Source organism: Delphinapterus leucas, chromosome 11 (genome assembly GCF_059928025.1).
Source record: "Delphinapterus leucas isolate spDelLeu-1000000601 "Yukka" chromosome 11, BTC_Dleu_Yukka2, whole genome shotgun sequence".
In the NCBI taxonomy this organism is placed as follows: Eukaryota; Metazoa; Chordata; class Mammalia; order Artiodactyla; family Monodontidae; genus Delphinapterus; species Delphinapterus leucas.
This window is the reverse complement of record NC_143139.1, coordinates 9,529,564-9,545,265: the sequence shown is the minus strand read 5'-3', so window position 1 is coordinate 9,545,265 and position 15,702 is coordinate 9,529,564. Positions and strand designations below refer to the sequence as shown.

At 38.2% G+C, this 15,702-nt stretch overlaps 1 protein-coding gene across 3 annotated transcripts in view; it reads left to right on the top strand.

Annotated features, from left to right (window-relative positions):
• LRP6 (LDL receptor related protein 6) overlaps positions 1-15,702 on the top strand; it is a 183,793-nt gene that overhangs the window by 131,007 nt on the left and 37,084 nt on the right. For all 3 annotated transcript variants that reach the window (XM_022577612.3, XM_022577611.3, XM_089920312.1), the window contains 5 exons: positions 456-640; positions 1,272-1,598; positions 8,943-9,145; positions 11,091-11,302; positions 12,175-12,365. In XM_022577612.3, the coding sequence (XP_022433320.1) occupies positions 456-640; positions 1,272-1,598; positions 8,943-9,145; positions 11,091-11,302; positions 12,175-12,365 (1,118 nt within the window). The remainder of the gene's footprint in view (positions 1-455; positions 641-1,271; positions 1,599-8,942; positions 9,146-11,090; positions 11,303-12,174; positions 12,366-15,702) is intronic.

Genomic DNA, 15,702 nt, shown 5'->3' with positions numbered 1-15,702 from the left:
ACTTAGTTTGGGGGAGAGTTGATGACACAAATTGAAAAGAAGTTTAAAAATTCGAATTACTTGTATTCAGAAATACATATATTTTGTTCTGAAGTGAATCAGGTTCTGAGACCAGAGCTTTAATTCTTTGCTAACTTCTTGAATATTAGTTTTATAAATGCAGTGCTGCAATAAGGAAATCATTGGTTTGTTTCCAGTTCCTAGGTTTTGGATGGAACAAATTCATTGGAAAGACTAAGGAAAGCTGACTCACTTCCTTTTTAGGATATGAGAAAAAATATTTAGTTGAGGCTGCCAGTATTCTTGAAAAAAATTATAGCTATGATTTTGCTTTACCAATTTCCTTGACTTAATGTATATTTTCTTTAAATTCATTTAGTTACTGTGCATGAATATGATCCTTTCTCCCAAATAGTCAAAAATGTAATGTGAAGTATCCACTGTTTTGAATTTAGATTTATGTATTGGACTGAATGGGGTGGAAAGCCTAAGATAGACAGAGCTGCCATGGATGGAAGTGAACGTACTACATTAGTTCCAAATGTGGGGCGAGCAAATGGCCTAACTATTGATTATGCTAAAAGGAGGCTTTATTGGACAGACCTGGACACCAACTTAATAGAATCTTCAAATATGCTTGGTAAGCTGTACTCCTTTTTGTTCAGACAGATAGTATATAATCCTTTCTGTGTAGAAGTCAGTGGCTGCTGTTTACCATAGGTTAGATACTATTAATAAAACTTCATATGAATGTCTAGGTTCTTCCTCTGTCTCACACTGTATCCTATTTATTAATAGTGGCCCAGGTACTTGGATTCATATCTCTTTAATATGTGGAAATTTCATTACTGTTGGGCTTATAATGGAATTTATAACACCCTGGGTATTCCTGAAGTGACTTTTTGTACCAGTAAAATACAATATATGTATTTTCATCCTTTTTTGGAAGGAAAAATAGTTGAACTATAGACCTTTATGGAGGGAAAATAAGACCACAATCAAAATAGACCATTTACAGGAGCTTAAAAAAACTCAGTGATTTGTAGCAAGAATATTAGTTTGAGGCATGGGGTCAGACTGCAGGTGGGTTGATTTCAGAGGACCAGTCTGGTTTAAGAATTGCTTTTAAAGGAATTCTTCTGTTTTAAATTGCTTACAAAAGTAATGTTTTATATGTTAACATTTTATTTTATTTTTGCCAACAAGACTCTTACATTCTCACATATTTCATCTCTCTGCTTCTCCCCTTTCTACTGCCTTTCTGAAAACAGGACTCAACCGTGAGGTTATAGCAGATGACTTGCCTCATCCTTTTGGCTTAACTCAGTACCAAGATTACATCTACTGGACGGACTGGAGCCGACGCAGCATCGAGCGTGCCAACAAAACCAGTGGCCAAAACCGCACCATCATTCAGGGCCATTTGGATTATGTGATGGACATCCTCGTGTTTCACTCCTCTCGGCAGGCAGGGTGGAATGAGTGTGCTTCCAGCAATGGGCACTGCTCCCACCTCTGCTTGGCAGTGCCAGTTGGAGGTTTTGTTTGTGGATGCCCTGCCCACTACTCTCTTAATGCTGACAACAGGACTTGTAGTGGTAAGCTGCATTTCCCCCCCCAAAGCAATCTAGAATTAGAGGAGAAAGCAGGATTTTGAAAACACTGTAGTTCATGTTCTTTCTAGAGTAAAAAGTTGTAGAGGTCCAGAGTTGATCATTTGTTTAATAAAAGGGAAGGACTAAATGTGGAAAAATGCAAGTTTTTGTTACTTTTATTTGTTTGGTGCTAACTAGATGTTATGGAAAAATTGATACTATAGAAAAAGTAAGTCTTTTATCCTTGGGGATTAAATATGTATTGAAAAATGTGCATAGCTTCTTTGAGAGACAGCAGACAGCACATATGTGTGCTATACATACTTATTCATGATAAAGGAAGGGAAGAACGGTACAAACAGTACAACAAAGAGAATCTACAAAATACAATCTCCTTGTCCTTTGAAGTTCATAGAATAGGCTAAAGATGAAGAATTTAAGTGTGTAAGAGGCCAGGCAGAAAATGCTATAAGTAAATTTAGCTCAGTATGAAACAGTAAATAGATGGGGAAGGAAAACTAGAGAGCACATGCTCTGAACATAGTGAGTGGTCGCCACCTACTTCTAGCTGATGTTACCAGCTCTTCTCAGATTCACATGCACACAGAGACACACACACATACAGTGCTAAGAACACCAAAACACAGTGTGCCACAAAAGATTGTTGGCTTGGGGAGTCCTGATTTATGATTCAGGTGTGCGTGAACGCCCATGTCTTGGTGGATAGACAAGAACAAATTGGTAGATATGATAAATAGATCAGAAAAAGTAGATTCGTGGGAGAGAAGTAGGGTATGGTTCACTAAGTTAGAAGGTAACAAAATTGCTGTAGGATATTGGATATAGTGAACTATTGAAATTACCTTATTCTGTGCCTGAAAATATAGGAGGTCACATAGGAAAGGATCTAGTCTGTTCTGACACAAGACTTCAGCTCTGAAAAAGAAAGAACATCAGTTTATAGTTTAATGATTTGGCATCTCTGTCACATGTAAGTTTTGTGTTTTACCAAAGCAAGTCACATACATTTTTTAAGCCTTATTTTTTCTCATTTGTACAATGGGAATAATAATAGTAATTAACTTGTAGGGTTGCTATGAAAATTGAATAAGATATAATAACATGATTTGATTGCTGTGGAGAATGGATTTGAGGAGGAAAATTAAGTGGTTGCAGGGCAGTCAGACTCTTGTGATAATGCAGGTCGACTTAGATGGGGCTGGTGGCCGTCGTGATGGAGAGACGTTGATGGGTTCAAGGTATATTTTGAAACTAGAATGAACAGAACTTGTTAATGAGTTGTATATGAGGAAGAATAAGAGGGAGGAAGCAAGGATGACTCATAGATTTTTGGTGTGAGCAGTTAAGTAGATAGTAAATGGGGAGGATTCGTTTTCAAAAAGAATTAAAAAATAATTTTAGGTTTGTATTGATTTTCCTATGGGAAATAGAACTATTAAATAGGTAATTGTAGGGACTTCCCTGGTGGTGCAGTGGTTAAGAATCCGCCGCCAATGCAGGGGACATGGGTTCGAGCCCTGGTCCGGGAAGATCCCACATGCCGCGGAGCAACTAAGCCCGTGAGCCACAACTACTGAGCCTGCGCTCTAGAGCCCGCGTGCCACAACTACTGAGCCTGTGCTCTAGAGCCCGCGTGCCTAAAGCCCGTGCTCTGCAACAAGATAGGCCACCGCAATGAGAAGCCTGCGCACTGCAACGAACAGTAGCCCTCACTCACTGCAGCTAGAGAAAGCCCGCGTGCAGCAACGGAGACCCAACGCAGCCTTAGATAGATAGATAGATCAACAGAGACCCAACGCAGCCAGAGATAGATAGATATATAGATAGATAGATAGATCAACAGAGACCCAACGCAGCCTTAGATAGATAGATAGATAGATGATAGATAGATCAACAGAGACCCAACGCAGCCTTAGATAGATAGATAGATAGATAGATAGATAGATCAACAGAGACCCAACGCAGCCTTAGATAGATAGATAGATAGATAGATAGATCAACAGAGACCCAACGCAGCCTTAGATAGATAGATAGATAGATAGATCAACAGAGACCCAACGCAGCCTTAGATAGATAGATAGATAGATAGATAGATAGATAGATCAACAGAGACCCAACGCAGCCTTAGATAGATAGATAGATAGATAGATCAACAGAGACCCAACGCAGCCTTAGATAGATAGATAGATAGATAGATAGATAGATCAACAGAGACCCAACGCAGCCTTAGATAGATAGATAGATAGATCGATCAACAGAGACCCAACGCAGCCTTAGATAGATAGATAGATAGATAGATAGATAGATAGATCAACAGAGACCCAACACAGCCTTAGATAGATAGATAGATCAACAGAGACCCAACGCAGCCAGAGATAGATAGATCAGTCGATCAACAGAGACCCAATGCAGCCATAGTTAGATCGATAGATAGGAAGATAGGAAGAAAGAAAGGAGGGAGGGAGGGAGGGAGGGAGGAAAGAAAAGAAAGGAAAGGAAAGAAAGGAAGGAAGGAAAAGAAAGAAAGAAAGAAAGAAATTGTATAGAAGAATCCATAGCTCAGGGAGATGTTAGAGGTATTAATTTTAGAAATGCCAGCATGTATTTAAAATAGGTACTTAGGGAGAAGGTATAGACCTGGGGTCAGCAAACTTTTTCTTTAAAGAGCCAGAGAGTAAATATTTAGGCTTTGTGAATCCTATAGTCTCTCTCACACCTATTCAGCTCTGAACATTTCAGTGTGATAGCGGCCATAGATGTTACATTTTTTAAATGTGGCTCAATTCTGATAAACTTTATTATAAAAACAGGCAGCAGGCCAGATTTACCTTGTGGGCCATAGTTTGCAAACTCTAGTGTGGTGAAAAGAAGGGGTCTGGTAACCTCAGGAACTCTGGTTGAGGAGAGAAAGCTCGCAGTGGACACAGAAAAGCAGCAGCGAGAAGGGCCAGAGGAGAACCAGAAGATAGTGACACAGAAGACAAGAGAGAAGATTGTTTGAAAATAGAACTGTGTTAATGCTGTTGACAGGTTGAGTAAGGTGAGGCCTAAAATAGTATCCATTGGATATTTGGATGAGGTGGTTATTAGTAACCCTGAAAAAAGTAATTTCAGGGAGGTAATGGTGAAAGATGGGAATAGATCAACAAGTGAATGGAGAAAAGGAAGGGCTGGTAGTGTATGTGTTATGTAGACATCTTTTTTAAGAAGTTTAACTTTGGAAGGAGAAAATGGGGGTAATAAGTGATGGAGACAGAAGAATAGGGAAAGACCTTTTGAGGTCATTATTGTTTGGGCTGATTTTACCAGTGTGTGCTAGTTGGTGAGTGAAGGTCTTGAGAAATCAGTGCTGAGTGTCTCTAATGTCTGTCTTTGGCTCTTTCTGAGATGATTGGCAGTGTTTCAAGAGGCTTCCTGTTGCGTGTTCTTTTTATAATGAGTACTATTTAATATTTGTGCACAGATGTATTAGATTCCAAAGCAGATTACAAGAGAAGTTTAACACAAAGTACTTGCCCTCAAAAAGTTTTCTAACATTGTGTAATTTACTCCTAGACCTGTGTTTCAAAAGCTAAATCAGATCATGTTGTTACTCTGCTCAAAACCTCCCATTTCACACAGAGTGAAAACCTAGTTCTTATAATGGCCTACAAGTTCCTGCATGATCTGTACCCCACATTTTGCACACACACACCCCCCCGCTTTGCTTCTCTAACCTCAGCTTTTACCATTCTCTCTCTTGCTCTCTCCATGGCAGCCACACCAGCCTCATTGCTGTTTTCAAATATGCCAGTTACTCCTACTTCAGGACTGTTATACTGCTTATTTCCTCTACTTGGAATGTTCTTCCTTCAGATATTGGCATGGATATACTTCACCTCCAAGTCACTGCTTAATTGTGACCTCCACAGTGAGACCTGCTCTGCCCAATTTAAAATTGCAAGTCATCCTTCCACCCTATCTAACATTGCCAGTGCCCCTTACCTGCCATTTTTCTTTTTCCTGTGACACTTAAGCACCCTCTGATATACTGTATAATTTATACACTCTATTATGTATATACTATAGCCTCTTTATTATGCTTATTACTTGTTATCTGTTTACTGGGATATAAGCTCCATGAAGCAGCATTTTTTTCCTGTTTTTCCACTGATGTATCTTAGGTGCCTAAAACAGTGTTCGGTAAATAGTAGTCATTCAAGAAATCATTGTTAAATAGAAGAATGAAGAAGCAGGACAGGAATTGGAAAAACATGTGCTCTTCCATTCAGCAGCAGCTTTGTGACCTGGGAAAAATTAACCTTTCTGAGCCTTTCTTTAGAAATTACTTAACCGTTCTGAGTTTGCTCACCTATAAAATGGAGTAATTTGGGGGATTGGATGACATCTGGTATGATGTGTGACATCTTGGAGTTCCTAAATAAATGCTTGTTTCTTTTCTTTCCCAGTTTTCTGAAATAATTTTATTTCCTTACTTTCAAAATCATGGCTACAGGGCTGTCCTTAGTTATCATCATCTCATGCTTGTTTCTTCATTTGTTTACTCATTTATTCTTTCAATGAATATTTACTGAACACCTGATCCACACTGGGCATCATTTGAGCCAGTGAAGAATGTAGCACTGAATAAAATAGACATTAATCCCTGCCCTCATGGAGCTTACATTTCAGTGGGACAGATAATGAACTAAATAAGTAAACTCTGTCATGAGTTAGATGGAGATGAGTGTTATGGAGAAAATTAAGAGCAAGAAAGGGTGGGTAAGAGGATCACAGTGTTAAATAGGGTCATGAGAGAAGTCCTGACTGTAAAAGTGACACTATGTCCGGAACTGAAGGAGGTGAGGAAATGAGCTATGCTGGATATCTGGGAGAAGACCTGTCAAGCAAAAGGGAATAGCAAATGCAGAGGCCCTAGGGGGAAGCATGTCCGGCATATTAGAGGAACACCTAGGAGGCCAGTGTCTCTGGAACACAGTGAATAGAAATTAAGTCAGAGAGGAAACAGGAGGCCAAATTGTGTAATCCCTTGTTCAGTACTGAAGTGGTTGGCCCCTATGGAACCTCTGTGCAAATTGGGAAAAGATGTTTCCTCTGGGCAGATGCAGCTGCATAGGTGCTTGACTTGGCTAATGAAGTGTGGACTGGACTTCAGTCCCTACTTGGTGCCTTTGGCACAATGCACAAATGGCACAGTCAGACATGGTGGGCTTGGCCTTGTCATTTATGCTGTTCTTATACCAGAGTAATACCTTTCTTTAAGCTTTGGGTGAACACTTGTGTCTTCAAAGGAGAGCTGAAGAGCTTCCTCCTACATCATCCTCCAACTTCTGCGTGTGGCTGGCTGTCTTCCTTGTGGGAATGCAAAACAGAGACAACCTCATAGGACAGTTTTGAAAGCATTCTGCAGGAGATGAGGGAGTGGTGGTTAGAGGTTACATAAATTAGGATGGATTTAGGCTTACAAAATTGCATATTCTTTGTCACTTTTGTAAATAAGTCAAAACATCAGCTTCCTCTTAGAAATATTGAGCCAGTTGTAATCATTAATGTCATCCATAGACTTTGAAACAAGCATTTATTTGGAGCCATATTTGGCTTTGTCTTAATCTACATTTCTAGAACACCTAATCGTGGAATCTTATTAAAGGTTAAAACTTGACTCAAAAAAAAAAAAGTACCCAGTGAAACATACTTGGAGCCAAATATATATTTGATTATTTCCCAGGCAGGAAAAGTTGACACCTAAAACTGTGGGGTCTTTCTTCTAAGTTTCATTGTATGTCTTAGTATAAGCGATGCTTATTTTGTTGGAAATTTAGAATTCAGAACTTTTTTTTTCTATTGTCTTGATTTACAAGAATGTAGTACTGCCAAAAAAATAATTCTTTAAAAAAAAAAAAAGATGGGAAACTTGTTAACTACTCTGTTGTGACCTGTATTCTTACTGCTTAAGGCATGGCTTCTACTAAAACTGCTGAAAGTTGTTAAATCAATATGTTATGGACTCCAGGTAATGGAGAGTTCCAGTGGGATCATTGGAATACTTTCTGAATCTTCCAAGCTAGGTATGGACTTTTAGCCAGTGAGGAACTCAAAGCCGAATTTCAGTGTTGTGAATACCAAGTTTCTTTGTGAGAACCAGTGAATTTCTTTGGGATTTAAGCCAGTATACATTTGGGTGTAAATGTAAAGTCAACCAGGGAACCACAAATAATGGAGCTGTGAAGAATGGGGTTTAAGGGGCAATAAAGCAGGGAGTTCTGTCTTGGCCATTTATGTTTATATCCCTGAGAAGGACAAAATTCTCCTGGATTTAGGTGGTGACTGAGCAACGTGTAATTACAGAATTTTTACATATATTTTAAATGAAGATTTAAAAAATGCTATTAGACTTTGAAGTTTTTGGTAGCAGTGCCAGATGCTATCCTTTTCTAGATTAGAGATGCAGAGGCCTAGTCCCTGGGAAAGGGAAATATTGTCTCTGTTGCATTTTCCCATTTCATAAATTTAGGGCATCAACTTAAGTGTGTTTTTTATTTTTTTTACTGGCTCCCTCTCCTTGCAACCCACTATGCAAAATATTGAGCCTATATCTGCAACCAGTGAGGGTTGGTTTGAATCCTACTAATACCAAGTTTATTACTGCTACTACTGATAATAATAAACAGTAGTTATTTTTACTTGACATTTACATAATGCCTTACAATTTTTTGTTGAGGTATAATTGCCATAATGCCTTACAGTTTTTAAAGTATTTACACATATGTTGTAAAATTTTTATAGCAACTCAATGAGCAGGACAGCATAGCTATGACCTTATTTTAGAGTTGAGTAGATTTTGACCCAGAGAGGTTTAGGGCCTTAGTTAAGGTCAAGTGACTAAACAGTGTGAGAAGTGAGACTAAAACCAATCTTGAAGTTTCTTCTTTGACCTATGGAGACCCAGGCTTCCTTCCACCTACAAGAATTGGTTATGGAGGAGTTAGGATTATTTACTTGGCAGACAGGAGAATTTTGTCTATCTCTATTAAATGCTTCATTAAAATCAAGCGTCCTATGATACCGCTGTGGACAAGACAGAGAAAAAGTGGCTAGTTGGCTGTTATCATGGGGTAAATTCATAACTGGTTTGGTAACCAGAGTGCCGATCAGTGTTACCTCTAAGAGAGTTTCTGGAGGCATTCCGAAGGGTTTTATCTCAACCTTACCTTTTCAACATACATGTCTGTTTTGTATGAGATACAGACAACAGGCTGATCAAATCTTTGAGTGATACAGACTTAGGGTAACTATGTTTCCTATTTGCTTTTTTCTTTCTTTAAGCTCCAACTACTTTCCTGCTCTTCAGTCAAAAGAGTGCCATCAACCGCATGGTGATTGATGAACAGCAGAGCCCTGACATCATCCTTCCTATCCACAGCCTTCGGAATGTCCGGGCCATTGACTATGACCCACTGGACAAGCAACTCTATTGGATTGACTCACGACAAAACATGATCCGAAAAGCACAAGAAGATGGCAGCCAGGTAATTCAGGGCTGCATTCAAAATCCAGTTCTTCTGCCTAGTAGTTGGACCAGCCAACCATCCTATTTTACTTAAGTCTTGACTCCGCTTGTGTGTGTGTGTGTGTAAAACTGAAATTCTGAACCTAGCAGCTTTTTTCCCTCCTAATGATATTTGAGTAAACAATTGTTTGATAATTCTATTAGAATGAAGATTGTGTTGTATTAAAATAACTTATGCTCATATATTAGTATGACTGTCAGTGCCACCTGTATCATTTATATAGTTTTTTTTTAAAATTCCATTTACATGGAGTGTTGGAAACTTTGAAATCAAATACACACTTGGTTCTGATCTCAGCTTTGTCACTCACTAGGATTCTTATGAACTTTTTAGCTGAAAGGAATGTAAAAGCACATAGCCCATTACCACATAGTGGGCACTCAGTAAATAATAGTTCTATTACTAGTTAACTATTATTTAAAAGGTTCAGAGGATGGGAAACATAAAACACAGTCTCAGTAAAATTACATCTAGGATATGTTATCATTAGTCTAATCTTTTTTTGTTTTTGTTTTGGTAACTATTATTTGGTGACTGTGGGATAGGAATGAAAATATTATCAACATGTCTTATCTGTGCTTACATTCTAGTCATGATTTACATACCACTGTCCATAATTCTTTGCTTTCTTTCTGTGTCCAAGCAGTATTAGACCGGGATTACTGTAAATAATTATGTGTCATTTTCCTTTTAACAGTAATGTTAAGTTGCATTTTTAATGCATTAAAATTTAGGGAGATTAGATTACTTATTTTTCATGTCTTATCTGACAAGAGCAAGGAGATAGTGTATTTAGGGCTGCCGAGGATCATTTAGGGGTATAGTTGTAGCGGTATACTACAGGTGCACTTTACACGGTGTAGGCCAGGACCAGTAGGCTGATAACTAGTTGATAGAAATTATAGCTGTTGTTATACAGCTGAGGACATAGCAAATAAATGAGAGCCTTATTAAGGAGTGTTACCTCAGAGATGCCGAGTAAATAAAATATAGTTTATTCAGATAAAACAGATGAACAGAGCCTCTCTTTTTGCTTGGCTTTGTTTAAAAAAAAATTGGGGGGGGGTAGATTTGAGGATTAGAGAAGGACATGACTGATAGATGTGGTTTGTAGCCCTGACTAATTGCTATTGTCTCTAGAGCAGAGTTTCTCAACTTCCACACTGTTGACGTTTTTGGCTGGATAATTCTCTGTGTGGAGGTCTGACGTGTACGTCATAGGATATTTAGCAGCATCCCTGGCCTCTCCCCACTAGAAGCCAGTTACAATCTCATAGGCGTGACAATCAAAAATGGCTCCAGGGCTTCCCTGGTGGCGCAGTGGTTGAGGGTCCGCCTGACGATGCAGGGGGCGCGGTTCCTGCCCCGGTCAGGGGAGGATCCCGCATGCCGCAGAGCGGTTGGGCCCGTGAGCCATGGCTGCTGAGCCTGCGCGTCTGGAGCCTGTGCTCCGCAGCGGGAGAGGCCACAACAGTGAGAGGCCCGCGTACAGCAAAAAAAAAAAAAAATGTCTCCAGACATTGGCCAGTACCCCTGGTGGAGGCGTTCGCAAATGCAGAATCGCCCCTGGTTGAGCACCACTGCTTTAGAGTTATTTCTAGAGTGTGGTTCTAGCAGCAGTTGTCTCTGGTTTACAGGGACAGCTGCCACCTTCTCACTCTCATTTCTGATCAGTGCACTATCAGCTTCTTAGAGCAACCAATATGGCCTCAGCTCGCTCTACTGCTTTATGTTGTAATAACCAAAGGGAACATTTGAAATGTTCACTAAGAAATGTCGCTTGAGACTTGAGAGTTCCTTCTCAGGTGTGTGACCACATAAGTATAAGTATTGTGAGTGGTCTCCTCGGAGCTATCTGGCTTGGAATCCAATTTTCTGTGTGTGTTTCTTTTTTCTCCCTTAGGGCTTTACAGTGGTTGTGAGCTCAGTTCCGAATCAGAACCTAGAAATACAGCCCTATGACCTCAGCATTGATATTTATAGCCGCTACATCTATTGGACTTGCGAGGCCACCAATGTCATTAATGTAACAAGATTAGATGGGAGATCGATTGGAGTGGTGTTAAAAGGCGAGCAAGACAGACCTCGAGCCATTGTGGTAAACCCAGAAAAAGGGTATGTTACTAAGGTGGCATCTGAAACCCTCATCAACCTTCCTTTTCAGCCCATGTATATTCTTGCTTTCTCTGATTTTACTGTCTAGAATTTCCTTCCTTAGTCACTACTGCTTTAATTCTAATTTCTACCCATACCTCCAGGACTGTTTGAACTGTAACATCCTCCGTGAAGTTTCCCTTGATTTGCCCCACCCCCAGCCAGATGTGACATTCTCCTCTCTCAAATACCCACCGCTCTATGTCTGTACCTCTCTAGTTATACTTAGTCCTTACCAATTTACCTTATACTTAATTGTTTTTCAGTCTTAGGTTTTCTACTAGATTTTAGGTTCTTTTATGATAAGAACTAATATGCCTTTCATTTAATATAGAGCTTTGCATTTAATAAATTATACTTACTTGAATCTGAATGAATGATAAGGAATTCAGCAGGGAAAGTAGCTTACGTCAAAGGAGTTACAGGAAAGAGATGAACTATAGAAGCTAAATAAAAGATTCATATATGACTTATTTTCAGTTATGAAATAGACTAATAGAGAAGAAAGTTAAAATTTTGTGTCCAAATCTCTCTGATTACTGCTATTTTCTTTTATTTATTGTATTGTATTATTCCAAAAGCATAAGGCTGCCTGTATCTAACACTTTGTTTTATTAATTCCTTAAAGTTAGCTCCCTAAGAACTTCTGTGTACCCTTTGTTACTATTATTGAAATTCATATATCCCATGACCTTCAAAAAATATGTTTTAAAACATTTAAAATAAGATTTAAAAATATTATTTGACTTCCTTTTGTCTTAATCAACAGCAATATTCTCACTTTGTGTGATTTCTTACTTTGGTAAACTTATAGTTTCCTCCTTTCTCTTCAGGTATATGTATTTTACCAATCTTCAGGAAAGGTCTCCCAAAATTGAACGAGCTGCTTTAGATGGAACAGAACGGGAGGTCCTCTTTTTCAGTGGCTTAAGTAAACCAATTGCTTTAGCTCTTGATAGCAGATTGGGCAAACTCTTTTGGGCTGATTCAGATCTCCGGCGAATTGAAAGCAGTGATCTCTCAGGTACCCAAGAAATGTGTTTCCTTATTTTGATTTGAGTTATTGAGATGATTCACCAATAGCATTTGTATTTTCCTTCTATTGTATTATTTTTGTACACATTTCTTTACAGTTTTATTCACTAAGAGTAGTCAGCATCACGTTGGTTGGGAAGCACTTTTTCTTTAACCATCAACATGATTACTCCATTTTTATGTAATAACTTGCGAATTTTCTTGATTTGGGCTCCATAAATAATATGTTTCTAATGCATCTCTTCTCCTTTTCTAATTCTTCTGCTCTACTTTGTCTTATCTCTGGCCTGAATTCTAGCCTATGATTAGTCTCCTGCCTGCTGATTTTTCCCCCCCGAAAGTTTACACACTGTTCCTAAATTAATTTTCTGAAGCATGGTTTCTAATCATGTCACTAACTATACTAAAAAAACCCTTCAGGGTACTCTTAGAACCTGAAGAAAAAAAGTCTGGTTGCATGCTTAAGTTGGTATTTTCCTTTCACAAACTCATCCTCAAACTCAAATGATCCTAAGATTCCTGGTATGTTTTAATGAAATTAAATAATTTGTTTGTCTTCAAATATACTTTTTACTTTCTCATTTCTCTGTGGTCCTCTCTTTACAATCATGTTTATTCCCCTACCCCCAATTTCTGAAGTCCAGATACTCTGTGTGGTCTCACTAGCGATCAGGAAAATGAAATTAAAATAATACACTATTTATATCTATCAGAGTCATAAAATATGGTGTTGATTATTCCCATCATTGGCCAGAATGGTAGAAAATGGCATGCTCTCGTACACTTTTGTAGAAGTGGAAATTGGTAGAACCTTTTTGGAGGGCCGTTTGCTGGTAAATTTCTCTTTCATATAGCTGTCTTACAGAAACACTGACCCTGTTGTACAACGGTGTTTGCTGAGCATTATTTGTAATAGTCTATCACAGAGAAATACATTCTAGTATATCAGGGGTATGAAATATTGCAATCATTCAGTAATTATTACAGTCATTCAGTAGATATGTGTGTACTGACATAGAAGGATGATTTTTAAAATTAAGTTGTATAGCAATGTTTATTAAGATTTAGTTTTATTTAAAATTTGAAACTATTTTACACACACACACATATAAATACACATACGCACACAAACTATATACTATATATACTGGCAAATTGCCTCCAAAAATGTATGTACCACACACACACACACACACACATACACACAGACAATATGTATACTATAAACAAAAATATAGGTATTTTTGTATATTCCTTGAGAAATATGCAAACACATAAACCTTGAGAAAGGTATGTAAGGTTAGCATACTAATATGTTAAGAGTACTTATTTCTGTATCATTTAAGTTTTATATTTTTGCATATATGTGTAACTTGTTTAAAATTTTAAGAAATTCTGTCTTTTCAGGTTCAAATGCCTCCCTTCCATTATGCCTTCTTTGATTCTAAACAGTCATGCACTCACTTTGCGTGTGTATGCACCCACCTTGCATAGTATGTTCTTTCCCTTACCTGATCACCTGTACCTCTTATATCCCCTCTCGTTATTTATTATATCAGTGTTATAACTTTTTCTAGTATTTAAGGTGGGTTTTCCCCCTTCTTTCCTTTTCTCGTTTTCTCTTCGTTTATGATGTTTATTTTTTGTTATAGAAACGGCACATGTTTATTAAAGACAGTTTAGCAAATAAAAAAAGAAAATCCAAAACACTATCATTATTTATTTTTAAAACATCTTTATTGGAGTATAATTGCTTTACAATGGTGTCTTAGTTTCTGCTTTATAACAAAGTGCATCAGCTATACATATATCCCCATATCTCCTCCCTCTTGTGTCTCACTCTCACCCTCCCTATCCCACCCCTCTAGGTGGTCACAAAGCACGGAGCTGATCTCCCTGTGCTGTGCAGCTGCTTCCCACTAGCTACCTATTTTACATTTGGTAGTATGTATTAGTCCATGCCACTCTCTCACTTCGTCCCAGTTTACCCTTCCCCCTCCCCATGTCCTCAGGTCCATTCTCTACATCTGTGTCATTATTCCTGTCCTACCCCTAGGTTCTACATAACTTTTTTTTTTTTTTTAGATTTCATATATATGTGTTACCATACAATATTTGTTTTTCTCTTTCTAACTTACTTCACTCTGTATGACAGACTTTAGGTCCATCCACCTCGCTACAAATAACTCAATTTCGTTTCTTCTTATGGCTGAGTAATATTCCATTGTATATATGTGCCACATCTTCTTTATCCATTCATCTGTCAATGGACACTTAGGTTGATTCCATGTCCTGGCTATTGTAAATAGAGCTGCAATGAACATTGTGGTACATGTCTCTTTTTGATTTATAGTTTTCTCAGGGTATATGCCCAGTAGTGGGATTGCTGGGTCATATGGTAGTTCTATTTTTAGCTTCTTAAGGAACCTCCATACTGTTCTCCATAGTGGCTGTATCAATTTACATTCCCACCGACAGTGCAAGAGGGTTCCCTTTTCTCCACACCCTCTCCAGCATTTATTGTTTGTAGATTTTTTTGATGATGGCCATTCTGACTGGTGTGAGGTGATACCTCATTGTAGTTTTCATTTGCATTTCTCTAATGATTAGTGATGTTGAGCATTCTTTCATGTGTTTGTTGGCTGTCTGTATATCTTCTTTAGAGAAATGTCTGTTTAGGTCTTCTGCCCAGTTTTGGATTGGGTTGTTTGTTGTTTTAATATTGAGCTGCATGAGCTGCTTGTAAACAAAAGACTATCGTTATTACTGCTTCTTTTTTTGTCTATTCATATTTTATTGTTTGTTTTTCCACCCTTAATTATGAAATGGTTCCAGCATACAGAAAGTATAGAATTTCTGCCATCCATCTTTGTCAAATCTTAGTGTTTCAACAAATAACGCATAAGGGAATCCCCATAAGGTTAACAGCTGATCTTTCAGCAGAAACTCAGCAAGCCAGAAGGGAGTGGCAGGACATACTTAAAGTGATGAAGGAGAAAAACCTACAACCAAGATTACTCTACCCAGCAAGGATCTCATTCAGATTTGACAGAGAAATTAAAAGCTTTACAGACAAGCAAAAGCTAAGAGAATTCAGCACCACCAAACCAGCTTTACAACAAATGCTAAAGGAACTTCTCTAGGCATGAAACACAAGAGAAGGAAAAGACCTACAGTAATAAACCCAAAACAATTAAGAAAATGGTAGTAGGAACATACATATCGATAATTACCTTAAATGTAAATGGATTAAATGCTCCAACCAGAAGACACAGACTGGCGGAATGGATACAAAAACAAGAACCATATATATGCTGTCTACAAGA